The sequence below is a fragment of the Lates calcarifer genome, linkage group LG17 (genome assembly GCF_001640805.2).
Source record: "Lates calcarifer isolate ASB-BC8 linkage group LG17, TLL_Latcal_v3, whole genome shotgun sequence".
Taxonomy (NCBI): domain Eukaryota; kingdom Metazoa; phylum Chordata; class Actinopteri; family Centropomidae; genus Lates; species Lates calcarifer.
The window spans coordinates 13,433,041-13,448,033 of NC_066849.1; the positions used below are offsets into that span (position 1 = coordinate 13,433,041).

Sequence of the window (14,993 nt, forward strand, 5' to 3'; positions counted from 1 at the left end):
CTCCCTTGGTGTTTTTCTTCGTTTGCATTAAATTTTGGATTCAGCTGTGGCTCTGAGTTGGCAGCCTTGCAGCAATCCAGTCAAATCAATAGGATTTGCCATGCTTGGGATGAGCTCACTCGTCCATTCACCACACAGGGAATACCTCTACGAAACCCCTTAACTGTTGTAACTGAAGGTTAAAACTACTGAGTGTCAAAAGAAAGTGTTGAAAGCAGAAGCCTGGGCAGCTGTCCCATCACAACTCTAGTACTCTGCCTTTCTTATCTGAATGCTTCTTTCCAGTCTCGGTCTTAATGCTGGTTGGCTAAAGCACCAACTACAGTGCTACAGGAAGCAGGTTAGGATTGGAAATGTAGTTTTACAGCCACTCTTCAAATGTGGAGGCCTAAGTAGGCAGACAGGCAGATTCAGAAAGAAGAAAGGAAGGCATACAGGATGGAAGAAACCGACTTGGCAGAGCCATCAGGCAGGCGTAGCTCGTCCAGCCTTATGTGTAGCTCTGGTTTGTGGGTCGGAGCGTTGGTGGGGCCAGGCCCTGCAGCTGCTGCCGTGTGGCTGCAAGTCAAGCAGGAGGGAACCAAGCCCCGGCTGCCTCCCTCTCAGGCCGAGGCTCACCACACCAAGACGCTGCACTGAGCTCCACTCGCTAACGTGGGAAGATAAAAAGGAACATCAGATGTTTTTTGTATTACTCACTCTGTGTGTGAGTGGAGTGTGGTGTTGTGTGTGTGTGTCTGTGTTGTCTGTCTTGCACTGTGTCTTCAGCACAGTCCAGCCTGCTGTTGATTACCTGCTCCAGTTTCATAGTCCTCTGTCTGTTATGCTATGTCAGGAATGCTGCTCCCCCCAACATGCTTTTTATTTGTTTGGCGCACCACCTGGTTTAGCTGTTTTGTAAGGCGTGGCCGGAATTTTTTGGATTTTTTTAATTTATGTTTTTGGTTGGTTGGGGGGTTGTGTATTACCAGCTGTCCAATTATTTTCTTGACCAGGAACATGTTGGTTGTTATTGGTCACGGAAATAAGTGTGATTCTGTGTATTTGTAAGAAATTTCACATTGCTCCATCCAAGTAGTAGCAAAGTGCATTTTAGTGAGAGTGAACTTGCAGATCCTGTTTGCGTCAGTATTCTTCGTTTTAAATTTTTGTCGTGTAACATGTAGTACTCTAGCGTACGAGGGAAGGAGAAAGAGCAATGGCTTGAAATGGAATGAGGAAATGGGCAGTAAGGAAAAACCTCAGATACAAAGACAATGACCATCTTATCTGCTGTACATATTGTATGGAATTTGAATTCTTCATGTTTGTTTGCTGTTTTATTTAGTGTATGAAGTCAGAACATGGGTGCAGCAGTATGCTACATACAGAGATGAGGTAGAAGTCCACAAAGTTGCCAGATATGGTTGAACTGTCTTAGCAGTTTGGATGAAGTTTAAGCCTTCCTTGTGAAACAGGCTGCTAAAAAGACCTTAAAGTCTCAGTCATCTTATCTCATATGGGTCTTACATGAAAGATTAACATGAGACATGTTTCACTGTCGGCATAGTGGATATTTGGCGCTAGGTTTGGTAGAGACGTGGACTCGAGGGATCACTTCCCATCAGGTACCCTGTTACACTTAGCAGATGTCAAACAGGGCAGTCCACACACACTTTCTGCTCCTGTTTATTCTGCCCTCTTTTCTGTCACTTTGCTTCAACACCTCTCTTTTCCTCTCCTCCCTCCTGGCAGCCTTGAGTCCCAAGGTCGAACCAAGCTCTCGTTGGAACTAGAAAATAGTGAGTCATTGTTTTTAAAAACAAGTGACAGTGGCCCGGCACCTCGCCAGCCCCCACCTCCCCCCACTTCTTTTTCTCTTCCTCATTTTTTCTCTCTGTTTACATTTGTTCTCTTTGTCTCCCTCTGTCTGCACCTATCCTTCCTTTCTCCTTCCGTCCCTCCCCCTCCTATCTCCTTTGCCAGTGCCGGAAGGTAGAGAGAAGGAGGCGAGCCAAAGTCACCAGTGTGATCTGATTTAGGCCTCGCTCTTCTCTTGGCCAGCCATCTGACAGTGCAGGGCCTGCATGTTGCTCTTTTCTACCCGCTTCAATCTGCCACAGCCTGGCCCTGTGCCACAGCTGTAACGGGACCCAGCGTTGTATATAAATAGGCTAGGCCAGCTCCCCTTGCCATGCTCCTCAATGGGAGGCTGAGGCAATGGAGGAACAGGTGCTCCAGCCCACACACTCCCTCTCTCTCCGCTCTGCCTCCCTTCCCGAGCGCCCCCCCCCCCCCCCCCAAAAAAAAAAAAAAACACCTGATGTCCTCAAATGCAGAAGTACAGGTCAGTCAGTCAGATGCACGTTGGCTACACTCGCCTGTCATATCACTTGGTAATTGTCCCTTCTTACTGACAACAGAAGATTTTAAGAATATTATATATTTCATGGCACACAAAGCCTATTTCCAGTCAGACTGCCCCCCTCTCTGTCTTGCACTCCCTGGCTCACGTAGTGTTATTTTGGTCCTCAGCTCTCTTTGTTTTGGAGGTACAAGTTGGTACATGTTAATCAAAATGCCTCTCATGCAATTTCTCCGCATCATTTTTCACTGTAGAAGCCACAGCTTGGCAGTGGGCGCACAGGGAGCTGGCTTTACTTCTCAGGACTTTCCATAGCTATATTAACAAACAAATGCATTTTTCCACTGGCAGTCCGCTTGGCACCAAGGCTGCATATTCTCTCTCCTGGGGTTTGTTCAGCAGCTGAGCTGTTGACAAATCTATAATCAGCAGATCACCTCATCAAGAGGCAACCTGCGCCTAAGCTGACAGAGAGAGGAAACTTCTCACAGTCCAGAGTTAGCTGCCACCTGGTTTCATGCTAGACAGGTCTGGTTTCACGCTAAGCTAGCGTGTGGCTGCCCTCTGCTACAGCAAAAGGCAGAGGCAGGCCGGTCCACGGGCCACAGAGGGCTCCACTCTCACCTTCTAAAACTGCCACTGTGATCCACTTTCTCACTGCCAGCCAGCACTGGGCTAGCCAGCCAGCTACTGTTAGTTGATGCATATTAAATTCTCCGCAGGGAGCACAACTCTAAAAATAAGAGAAGAATCTTTCTGAAATTGTAGCTACACTATAACGGAGGCTGCAGCTGTGGGTGCTCACTGAATAGTGGAGATAGCAGTTTCTGTCAGAGATAGCTGTTACACTCGTATGACCTCAGTGGCACCGGTCATGCCCAAGTCATTCTGAGCTGAAATTATGATGAGCTCATTCCATCAGATAATTCTGCTTCATATCTTCATATTTGATGCAGTAAAGACGTGAGAGTGACAGTTGATGACAAGGAGCTAAAGAGAAATTGGTCGATATTCCTATAACCTAAGCAATATCAAATAGAACAATAAGTTCTCTTTTTCCTCAGATCACATTGTTGCCAGTCTTCTATTCCACAGAGCCTCGATCTGCTGTGTAGTTAAATCTAAATCAGAATATTTCAGAGGGACAGAGTGGATTATACGTATAGTGTATCACTCTAAATGCTCAATATTTAATATGTGCTTTCACATATGCACCCTTACTCCTGGTTAACTGCATTTTGCTGTAAAGCGTTGAGTATGAGGAAGGAGCCCTATGTCAGTTATAGCAACTGGACCACACAAGTAGAAGGTTTGGGCTGAACAATATATTATTTCAGCATCAACATGCAACGTATGCATATACAACAGTCACATCTACAGAGAGCAATGTAATACAGCAAAATTGACCCTCCGTTGTAAACTAGGGAACCATTTTGCTACTTGAGAAAATGAAAACTATCAATTCACTCCTCATGACTAATCCTAAAGGCAAACAGTTGTTCCCTCTAATAAATAACATAATTTAACCTCATTTAATTACATTTTGGCTACTAGTTTCTCATGCATGCTCTGCTTGCACAGCAAAAGAGCAACCACAGTCATTCTCAAAGTGGACAGAAGGGTCAGAGTTTTGCGTCTGATTTTTAAATAAGAGACAAAACTCAAGGAAATCTTAAAAAAGAAAAGCTGTTGGTAGAAAAAAGTCTGCTATTTTTGCTTGTTTTGATTTAGAGAAAAAATAATGTGTAGCAAAAACAGATATTCTTGCTGTCTTGTTTGAATTACTTAAATTAAAAACTGAGTGTATCTGGAAATATCACAGTCTGTGTTTCAACAAAATAAATTGTTGTCTGTTCAGCAGCAGTAAGCCTTGTCTCATCCTGTCTTTGAATGATGCTCTTTTGTCATTGTGTGGAGGATCCATCAGAGGAGATTCAGCAGTATAAGTTTGGATGCGTGAATGCTCACATCATGCTACATTAAAGCACATCCTGTTTACAATAATATTAAAAGCATTGCTTGTGTGAACAACAGAAGCTGTTGCCTTCACTGCAACAGTTTGGGCAATTTATTCAGTTAATGTTACAGCATAAATGTGTTAACTATTCAAGCAGCACACATAGTGACAAATGTGTAGAGTGTATCTTTTTTATGGGTTTGTCATCAAGAGATCTGGCATTTCTCATTTGTATTTGCAACTTTATTTTAACCGATTGAAATTTTGTTAGGGAGCCGTTAATTTGTTGTTCTTTGATGACTTAAAATCATTCACCTTGCTCCATCTCCACGCCATGCTTTTCTCCTCTGCTGTTTCTGTTTGTCTGACACCCACCACCCCCACCACCCCCCTCCTCCTCGTCCTCCTCCACCTCCACCACCACTACCACCTCCTCCTTTTCTCATTCCTGCTGCCAAATTAAGTGTCAAACAGACAGAGAAGGCGGGTGGATGGCCCACATTTCTCCTATAGAGGTCCACATTATGGTACAGTACGTTCCAGTCTGGCTCATTAGTGGCTGATTGGGTTGTTATTGTAATTAAGAGCTCCTGTACGGCCAGTGAGAACACCAAGCTGTCTGCTTATGGGTGGTCCTCAGTGGGAGGGTGGGCTATAGAGGGGTCATGGTCATTGTTCCCCACTTGCACAATGTCGACCTGTTTTTTTTCTATATCACATACGAAGCTCTAACCTGGATTTAGTCTATGTATGTAAGTTATGTGAGTCAAAGCCCCAGAGCCTTTTGTTTGACAGTTTCCTTTCTTTAGATGACACAGAAATGAAAAATTGTGCATCAGGTGTCTCTCCCTCTGTCCTTTTGTCTAATGTTCATGCATCATATATACCACCATAGACTTGTTGAGTGTTTGTTTATTGTACATGAACATCATTCACTGTTGTGTTTGTGGCCCTGACCCACCTCCGCTGCCGTGCGTGCCCGTGTGTGTACATGTTGCTTGTCGTGTAACTGCGGTCCATAGCGGCCCTCCATTCATGCATGTGATCGCCAACCGTCCTGTAGGTCCTTTACGTCACTCTGCGTTCCTGCCTTGGCTCAGGTTACACCCCCCACCCTTTTCCCCTTCCCATCATCTCTCTTCACCCCCCCACCCGCTCTTTTTTCCCCCCTCTCTTTCTCCCTCTGTCTCCCCATGTGCTCTCTTTGCATCTCCTGAATCACACCCCCACCCCTACCCCAACCTGGGAGGAGAGAGGGAGGAGATGGCTCATTATTTTACAGACATAGTGGCTCTCACAGCGAAACCCCCGACTACATAACAACCCTTCCACTCCTTTACTCCCCCCTCCCTTTCCTCCCTTCTTCCCCATCTGCCCCCCTGGTGAACCCCCCCCCCCCCCCCAAATTTCTTCTTCCTCTCTCTCATTCCTGTCAGTCGAAAACAAGACTCCATTTTGCGGAGGGAACTCCCCGCAGCACCGTCTACTGCTTCCCCCTCGTTGCCCACTAAAATTTCTTTGTGTCAATAAAGCTTCTTCAACAGGAGACATGACATATGTGCTTCCCTGGTAACCCGCTGAGCGAGTAGATACATATTTCTTACCTGCAGTCGAGGAAAAATACATTGATGTGAGAAGGTCTGGTATGGCTCGCAGAGCACTGTGGGCAGAGGTGAGATGCACTGTGAGGTGAGAGGCCCTGTTGGTGTTGCGTAACATCATTTGTTACGTTGTTGTATTGCACACTAGGTATCCAATTGGTGCTGCAGACTGACAGCGAGTGGGTGGCCTGTAGGCCTGTTTGATGTGTCCAGGAGATAACACAGGAGGGGAAGAGAGGTGTAAGGTTGCTGCCATCACTGGGAATAACACCAACTGCCATATAGTGGAGGAAGAAGTGTGTTTTTGTGTTTTGGTTTCTGTTACACTACGTATCTATTAAAAAAAGGTGTGGCAAAAACAAGTTGGCAAGATTGTGTGAATGAGTCGCTGTTGTTGTTTCAAACCCTGTGCTATCTGATGAGATGCTTAACAGCTGAAATGAATTTATTGTCTTATTTTATGAGTTGTTTTTGGCTGCTGGCTGCTAGCTGCAAGCGGAAGTGTGCAAAGTGGAGCAGGCTTTGGCCATGTCCACACCAGTGTGGATGAATTTGAATTCTCTGTTTGCATTTTTTCTATACGAACTATTGTTTTGTAAGTTTGGACAAACATGACCAGGTGCACATCCTCTCACATTTATTTAATTTTAGATTTGTAATTTAATTCTAACTTATTTTGTCGCGTTATTACGTGACTCCTGCTTGTTTTGCAGAAACAAACTCGAGTTTAAACCTCCAGATAATTCATGGCTCCATCGGCTCCACATGTTGTCTGTCCATCTGGGGTTACTGCCCCCCCAAGTCTGATTGAATGTGGTTTTTCTTTTTGTTTCTAAAATCTTTATGTGCTTCTTCCTCGTGAAGTACTACTAACATGTTGCTATGGAGAGTTGTTTCCTTTTTATGTTTGTGCAGCCTGACCTTCCTCTAGTTTAGATCTCAGTTGATGGCCAGTGTAACAAACATGATCACATCTGGATATGGATAAATGACCAGGACCAATAACAACTCAATGAAACTATGCAGTTCCCTGCAATTAATTTGGACTTTAAGATGCATGAAAGACACTTACAGATTGTGAATAGCAGGTGTGTGTCTGTGTTATCAATTGAAAACAGCAGACTAGATGGAGACCTTTAGATTGCCTCAGTGATAAGGTGCTCATTTTACCCTGCATGCACAAGCTCAGGCCCCTTTTCACTGTTTCTTTTGCTCTAAAATTATTATCATAAAAAAATTGATTACATTTAAAAAATTCAGCTTTTAAATATATATTTGATTAACATAAATGGTTTAATATTAGAAATGACCAGTTTCCTGTAATGGTTTGTTCCAAATTTACAAAGAACTATCTTAATGTTTGTTTCTTGTAGTAGAAAAAGTTGCATTTGAATCCAGTCCTCTCACATGTTGGTTATTGTCCGTAACCATCAGTTTTAGGCCATTATGGCTGCTTGTTTGGTTGATGCGGTACATGAGTGGTTAAGTCGTGTGAACAAATTAGTATTTTATGTCTCACCTCTACCAGTGTGTTAAACGAGGATGCTCACTGAATGTAACTGGTTTTGTTGACACTCCAGAATTTGTGAGCATTTATGGAAATGATTCTCTCATATTTGACACTGTGTTCAAACATTGTTCGTTGTGTCATCATGTCAAGCAGTAAATGATTGTTTCTTTTCTCTTTAAACAGCAAGCCTGTTCACATAAGCTGGCACTTGCTTTGACCCTGTGACCTTGGTGCACAGTGTACTCAAATTTTTGAGTAATCTGGTGAAGAAACATCTCATTTCTGTCATTATTCCTTATTTTTTCAATTAAAACAAAGAGAAAATTTGTAGGAAAATATTTGTAATGAATTTTGTCTGTATGTAGGAGGTTTCCTCTACTTGTTTCTGTGTTGCCGTATTGACAGCTTATGAATAGTGCAGAATATCACAGATCTGTTAAATAAAGTTAGCAGAATCTACTGAGCTATATGATATAGTGAGAGCAGAAATTTTGTTTTATAATATAAACCATGAGGGATTCCCCTCTCCCACTTCGTAATTTTCCTTTAACTGCTGTAGGAAATGTTACAAATGTGCATCTTATTATTTGTATCAGGCAACAGCAGCATGCTGCTTCCTTCTATGCAGCTCCTGAAGTAACTGTCCCCTAATGAATTCTCCACTCCTCTGATGTGTGTGTGTGTCTGTGCGTATCCGCCAGTCCAAATGTGGGCTTCTGTGTGTGTGTGTGTGTGTGTGTGTGTGTGTGTGTGTATGTGTATGTGTGTGTGTCTCTGCGTGCATGTGTGCAGCAGCTAAAGACTATGAATGAGCATGGATAAGCATTTTGCTTCGAGGCTTCATTTCTGTTTAACCCCTTCACGGCTGCTTCATTCAGTTCAGACAGTGCCATACAATAATTTCCTCTCTGGAGAAATACTGGGGGAGCCAATGAGAAGAGAGAGGCTCAGTGTTTGTGTTTGTGAGAGAGGGAGAGAGTGCTTACAGCCAGTCAGATTGTAGAGGGGACTTGAGTAAGGCTGCTTCATGAATGGCTCTGCTCTTCTTAATGTAAATCGCTAGTGGTTTCATGGCTTAAATGGGGAAAAAGAGGGATCTATTGATGTTTATATCCGGTTGTTTTAATACTGTTGGAAATCGAAAATGAGTCTTTGGCCAGTTTTGTGTGTTACTGTAAGCCACAGTTGAGCTCAGGAATGCTCTGTCTCTCAATTTGTGCAAGTAATTAAAAGCCCGTTTTGTTCAATTCATTTATGTCAGTGATTGAAGACAAAACCTGCCGAAACAATTAGCTGATAAACAGAAAAACAATGGGCGAACATTTCAAAAATCAACTCCTTTATGTAATTTTTTAAGCATAAGTATCGTGACACAGCCTAATTCCTGCTTCTCTGTTCTGTGGATTTGCTGCTTTTCTTTGTCAAATGTCATAATAAACTTAATATCTTTGTGTTTTGGACTATAAGTCACGATTTCCTGTAATTTTAATGACTGATTGGAGCGATTAACTAATGAAAATAATTGTTAGGTGCAGCTCTGTCAGACAGACACACCTCTGAGTGTAACACAATTCAAATCAAGACCATCATACACTAAAGCCTCCAAAATTGTCCATAAAGATGAATCAGCACTTCTCAAAAGCTGTTTGCATTTAGTTTTAGTAAGGTGTAATGAACCAGCAACTGAGTGTATATTTGAAATACATACTTACTGATGCACTCTGGAGCTAGGTGCTTGACATTAAAGTGTTCCAGAGGAGATATGTTTTTTTTTGACAGCTCCCTGGTAGCAATCAATCATGAGTAAGAGGCAGGAAATCATGGAGGAGAAAGGTTTCTCAATAAAACTATAGTAAACATTAATGAAATTCTTGGATAAACTGTTTTAAAAACTTTGAACTTACGACTGGTATATTCTTGCTTCTCACATCTCTCTTCTTCCTCTACTCCCTAGTCTGCCCGAGCAAGGACATCCGGAACAATGTGACCAACCTCCAGTCTTTGGAGAACTGCACCATCATCGAGGGCCATCTGAAGATTCTGCTCATGTTTAAGACCAAGACCGATGACTTCCGAGGCCTTAGCTACCCAAAGCTGCGAGTGGTGACTGACTACGTGCTGCTGTTCAGGGTCTACGGCCTCGAGACGCTCAGCGATCTCTTCCCCAACCTGACGGTGATCCGCGGCAACAACCTCTTCTTCAACTACGCCCTTGTGCTTTACGAGATGCTGCAGTTGAAGGAGGTGGGCCTTCACAGTCTGATGAACATCACCCGGGGTGCTGTGAGGATCGAGAAGAATCCGGACCTGTGCTACCTGGCTACCCTGGACTGGTCCAAGATCCTGGACTCAGTGGAGGACAACTTCATCGTGGCCAATAAGAATGAGAGGGAGTGCGGAGATGTGTGTCCTGGCACGGCCCAAGGCCAGACCATCTGCCAGCAGAACACCATCAACGGACACTTCAGGGGACGATGCTGGTCGCAGAACCACTGTCAGAGAAGTGAGTGTTTTATCTGTGCTAATGCGCCTTTAACAATGGAGGGAATGTATTCTGTCTTTTTCCTCATAAAATCCCCTTTTACCAATTAGAATACCAATTGTTGTCAGGCCTTTAAACCAGCCTGATACTCATCATGACATTTATGCATGGAGCAGTGGAAAAATCTTCATATTGACTGGCTGTTGTGTACAGACATGATAGTATAGCACCTTTCCAGAATCCATCACACAGCTCGTTGTAAAGTGGTCCATCGAGACGCATAATGAGAATATGCACTGGAGATTTCTTCCTCCCAGAAATCAATTGAGACGACTGATGTTTTCATACCAAATGGTTTATGTAATGATTTCTATGATGCATAGGGCTGTTCCTAATATCAGCAGCCAGGGGTGGTGGACACGCCACGCCCTCTGATTAGCATTCATTGACTGGAGTATTGTGGCCAAGTAATCTGTAATTATAGGCTGGGGATCTGCTTGATGTGTGAAAATGACTCAGCTTCATTGTAGAGTCAGGATGCCGCACATTCAAAGGTAGGCATTATGGCAAGAAAGTACACTGAAAGAATGAGTATCGAGTGAGAGAGTTGGCGGACAGGGATTAACTATAGCACATATGTTTGTCAGAAACTGTACAGATTTTCTCTCATCTGAATAAAAGTGAGCTGTGGGTTTGCTCGTTGCTGCAGCCCAGCTACCAGTGTGTCGGCCAGTCAGTCTGTCAGTCTCTCCTCTCCTACCATAAAAACAGAGAATGGCTTCTATTGTAAGACACACAGAGAGAATGCTTATTATTTTTTGAAGGCGATTATAGCTTGTGTTGTTTTTTCTCCTCTGTCTCTGTGTCTGACAGAAAGGCTAGCGTTCAAAGCATAACGACCTCGGCCATGTTTATACTTGAACATCAACTGTTGCAGCCCGCCTTTATAATGTTGGCTCCTCGATTTTATGCCAGGTCTCGCTGTCGGGAAAGTAATACAGGAAATGGCTCTCTTTGTGTCTCAGTCCACACACACTCAGTGTATACACACACACACACACACACACACACACACACACACATTGCCTTAGAGTTTTGACTTTAATAAGGTGTACAGCATTCAGTTTATTTTTATTGTCAGGTTAAAACAACAATTTTAAGCAATACATGAGAGGAACAGTGTTAAGGTTGTGTTGTCCAGGACTCCAGGTGTTGGAAAACTTGGAAAACTAAAAAGAAAAGCTGTTGTCATTCATACTTTGTGTAAATCTGGACCTGTATTTATCAAACAAAAAGTGACATTTTAGACTTAAATCAAAGATAACTTTTACTCCTATTTGCAAACTTAAGAATAAAAGCTATCAGACTTCTTATGACTTAAACATACTCAAGAAAGCTCTAAAGGTCTCTTTGATTTGGTTAAAAGTAGGTCTCAGATGGCCACAGTACAGAGACAGAGGCAAGCACACACCTCCTGGGACATGTTTTGGAGTGATTGCACACAAAATCATTGGTCTTGATAAATTATACGTTAGCCGAAGCTATATGTATAATTCAGAAGTGGGTAATTTTAGCCTGTTTTTGCATTTGATTTGAACATTTGACAGAATGTTACACTACCCCCTTTCTTGTTCTTTTTTCCCCACTTTCCATTCACTTGTCAATGTTGTTCCAAACCCTCCTTAAAGAATTTCTTTTAGTACTAAGTCTAGCATGAATGTAGGTCTTTGAAGTTTGATAAATATGGGTTCTGGACTTGGTTTCAGCCCTGACTATTAAGAAAAAGAATGTTTCCTGATAAACAGGAGTGTGTACAATACGTCAAAGACCATGTTTGCATGTGATTTTTTTTTTTTGGTCTCCTTGGCTCTGGATAGGCCAGGGGAGCAGGTATGACACTGTGCTCTGCGTCATGTGACAGGCACCAGTTTAGTCAAGAGCTGTGTGTCAAAGCTGGAGCCATTTCTAGAACATGATGCAATGGTTGTCTGTGCCCCTGCGGTGGGGGGTGGTGGGGTGGGGGTGACTGTGTGTGGGCTACACATAGAGATGATGTGTGCACACTTACTGTAAATGTTTGCAAGGGTTTGTGTGTGTTTGATATATGTGTACTTAAGTGCATGTCCCTGCTGGAGGTGAGAGCCACAGCTCCACATTGCCACAGACTTGTTTTTAGCCAAACTCTCTCAGACTTAAAGCAAGAGTTCTTTTTAAATCAGTGTTGTTCTAAATTAGAATAATATACAGACATAAACAAAAATTAGAATTAGTGTAACAGCACTGGTAACAATAACAGTGGTAGCAGCAATCCCAATATTATCTTTGAGTTTTTAGCCTGTTTAATAATACTTTATTTTACAGCTTTATATTATACATTGTATCTTTGGCATGTTACAGCCCTGTAGGTGAACCTAGATGAGATAAAAGGGTCATGTGAGACTCGATGATCAAAAAACAGCAAAATGTTGCTTCCCTTGGATGCTTGTGCAGTGCTACCCACTGAAACACGTGCTGGGTGGTGGCGTGAGGAAACTATTGAATCTTTAATTAGGGCTTCTGTGAATGAAAACTCACAGTTTACAAACTTAGATGCACACACGCACACTCGTGCGTCTGTGTGTGCACACACACGCACACTCGTGCGTGTGCACACACAGACGCGGGCGCAGGGCAGAGAAACATTAGATGGGGTATTAAAGTTTATGTGTGAGTGGAAACTGTGGGGTTGTTTTTGTTGTGTTTTTACAGGGTTCCACTTGCCTTAGGTAAGAGCCAGGGGAGAGCTTGCATTCCTCTGATCTCACACATGCTCCTTACAAGCAGGAAAACCACTGTGTGGTGTGTGTGGTGTGTGCACTAAGAAATGTCATGTTTAAATGTGCAAGGTCCTTAAGTACCTTGTTGGCAACTTAAACAGTCTGGAGAGTGTAGGACATCTGACATTGATTGCTCAGTGCTGTTTTCTGTGTGTTTCTGGCGTACATACGTATTTCGTGTCTGTGTGTACTGTATATTTACAACTTTGTGCAGGTAGCCATTCAAATGTGGAGGTCAGTACAGTAGTAGATTTTGTCAAGTGCACTCAGACTGCAGTTTTCTCAGCTTTTACAAGCTGTCACCAGTCACAGTGGCTTTGTTGCCTGATTGAATGTTGGTGGTTGCTTGCCTTCCCTCTGGACAGTAGTGGTGCAGTAGTGTATTTCAATCCAGGGTAATAGTCAGGTTTATGAACATGTTTACATTGTGCTTTAGAGCAGGGCATTAGAATTTCCTTATTCATGACACAGATACTGTTTTTTCCAGACATCAAATCTTTCAAAAGCCTCAATTCACGGGAGTCCTTTCTATCATGAGTTAGTTTTTCTATGTGGACATTTGCGTGGGCTGAATCAGTTCAAATACCTTTGAGCAGTGAATTCCTTTTCTACCAGTGTTGAAATATCAAATTTAAAAACACACTTCTATAGCGACTAATGTGGTAAGAGAGGAGTTGTTTCTGTCTCTGGCTCCTCATTTGTTTGTTTCCAATTTTAACTTATGAGCTTGATGAACTAATCTGATCCCATTTAACTAAAAAAAATGTTTATTGTGATACAGTTTGACAGGGCATAAAATATGTATCTCATAAGACAGTGGGTTAAATTTGCTAGAAAGCTCAGGAAATATGGAAACAAATGAAGAAGGCAAGAGGACTAAATCTATAGATGGTAGATGATACAATGCTATATTTAAAGATGAGAGACAGATGGATACACAGGCTGATTGCTGGATAGAAAGCAAGCACACAAGACTGAGGAACAGATTTTCAAATGAGAGGTGAAGAGAGAGAAAAGTACAGACAGGGAGGAAGTAAGGGTAATATTCACAGATGAGAGAATGAGGGAATGGGAACAAACAGTGGATCTCCTGTTTAGATAAGGCTCTATCTGTTGCTGAGGTTTGGCACACTGTGTTCAGCCTCACAGACACCAGCCAGCACTATGCTTGCACAACTCAACACACACAAACATACACACACAAGCAGGAGGAGAGAAGGCTTTTCAGGTTAAAGATCACTCCGCCTGCGCCTACGTGCTTTGTTGTTTATGCGTTCGTTTTCAGGCACACACTCACACACACACACTCAAACGGAGTCACAGCTTCACCTCTCAGTGACAAAAGCCTCAGAGAGGAAAAAGCCCTCTCTCCATTACATGCACCTCTCTCAGACTGCCACAGTCACACAGGTTAAACCTCTGATGGTGGTCCGATATAAATGGGTCAACATGCGTCATCCAGCGTGACTCCGTGACCCCCCCCCCCCCCCGGACCAGAGTTGAATACAGGAAGGACATCGCCCAGGCTTTTGGTCAACAGGCCTTAGGAGCAGGGATTGTAATAAAATTTTGAGACATGGATGTTTTTAAGAGACATTAAACGAACTTTTATAATAACAGAGAAAGTGACAGGAGCAGTTGACAGAGAGTGTGAGGAGAACTGAAAATGAAACCTCACGTGTTTACAGTATGAAACATATTCTTTGGATTTCTCAGGAACCTGAATTATATTTCTGTGGAAGTGTAGCTGTAGGTGTAAGTCTCTGAGTGGTTTTCACCCACAGATAAAGTTGTGACAGCAGTCTATGAAAGGATGAAAAGGCAGGTTAAACACTCAGAAGTTCACATGACATTACATCAGATGAAAGAGTTGTTAAATGATAGGTTTGGATTTTTCAAGTCTGTTAAAAAGTATTCACATGCCATGTCTACACTGAGATTATTGGTTGCCATGATTATTTCTCCCGCCCATACTGGCTATGAAGCAATCTCTTCCTAATGCAACTACACTATATGTCTTCTTCCTGTGCAAAAATGTGTTTTTAAGTTCAGCTAAGCTAATGTAAGGCTTCAGCAGCCTCAGTTAGCCAAATCGAGTCTGTGTGTTAGATCCAGTAGTCGTGTGTAGGTCTATGTTTCCCTTTTTATTTCGAACATTTAGTTTAGGCTTGGGAAAGAAAGACAGTCTGTGGAAACACAAATAGGGAAATTTCTACTTATCTAACCCAGCAAAAAAGCATATTTCCTAAAATGTAGAACTATTCCTTTAATATCTGTGTCTGT

At 42.7% G+C, this 14,993-nt stretch overlaps 1 protein-coding gene across 1 annotated transcript in view; it reads left to right on the forward strand.

Annotated features, from left to right (window-relative positions):
* The window catches only part of insrb (insulin receptor b), an 81,690-nt gene that overhangs the window by 13,791 nt on the left and 52,906 nt on the right, over window positions 1–14,993 (forward strand). The window contains exon 2 of the mRNA XM_018673274.2: window positions 9,367–9,915. Within this exon, the coding sequence (XP_018528790.1) occupies window positions 9,367–9,915 (549 nt within the window). The remainder of the gene's footprint in view (window positions 1–9,366; window positions 9,916–14,993) is intronic.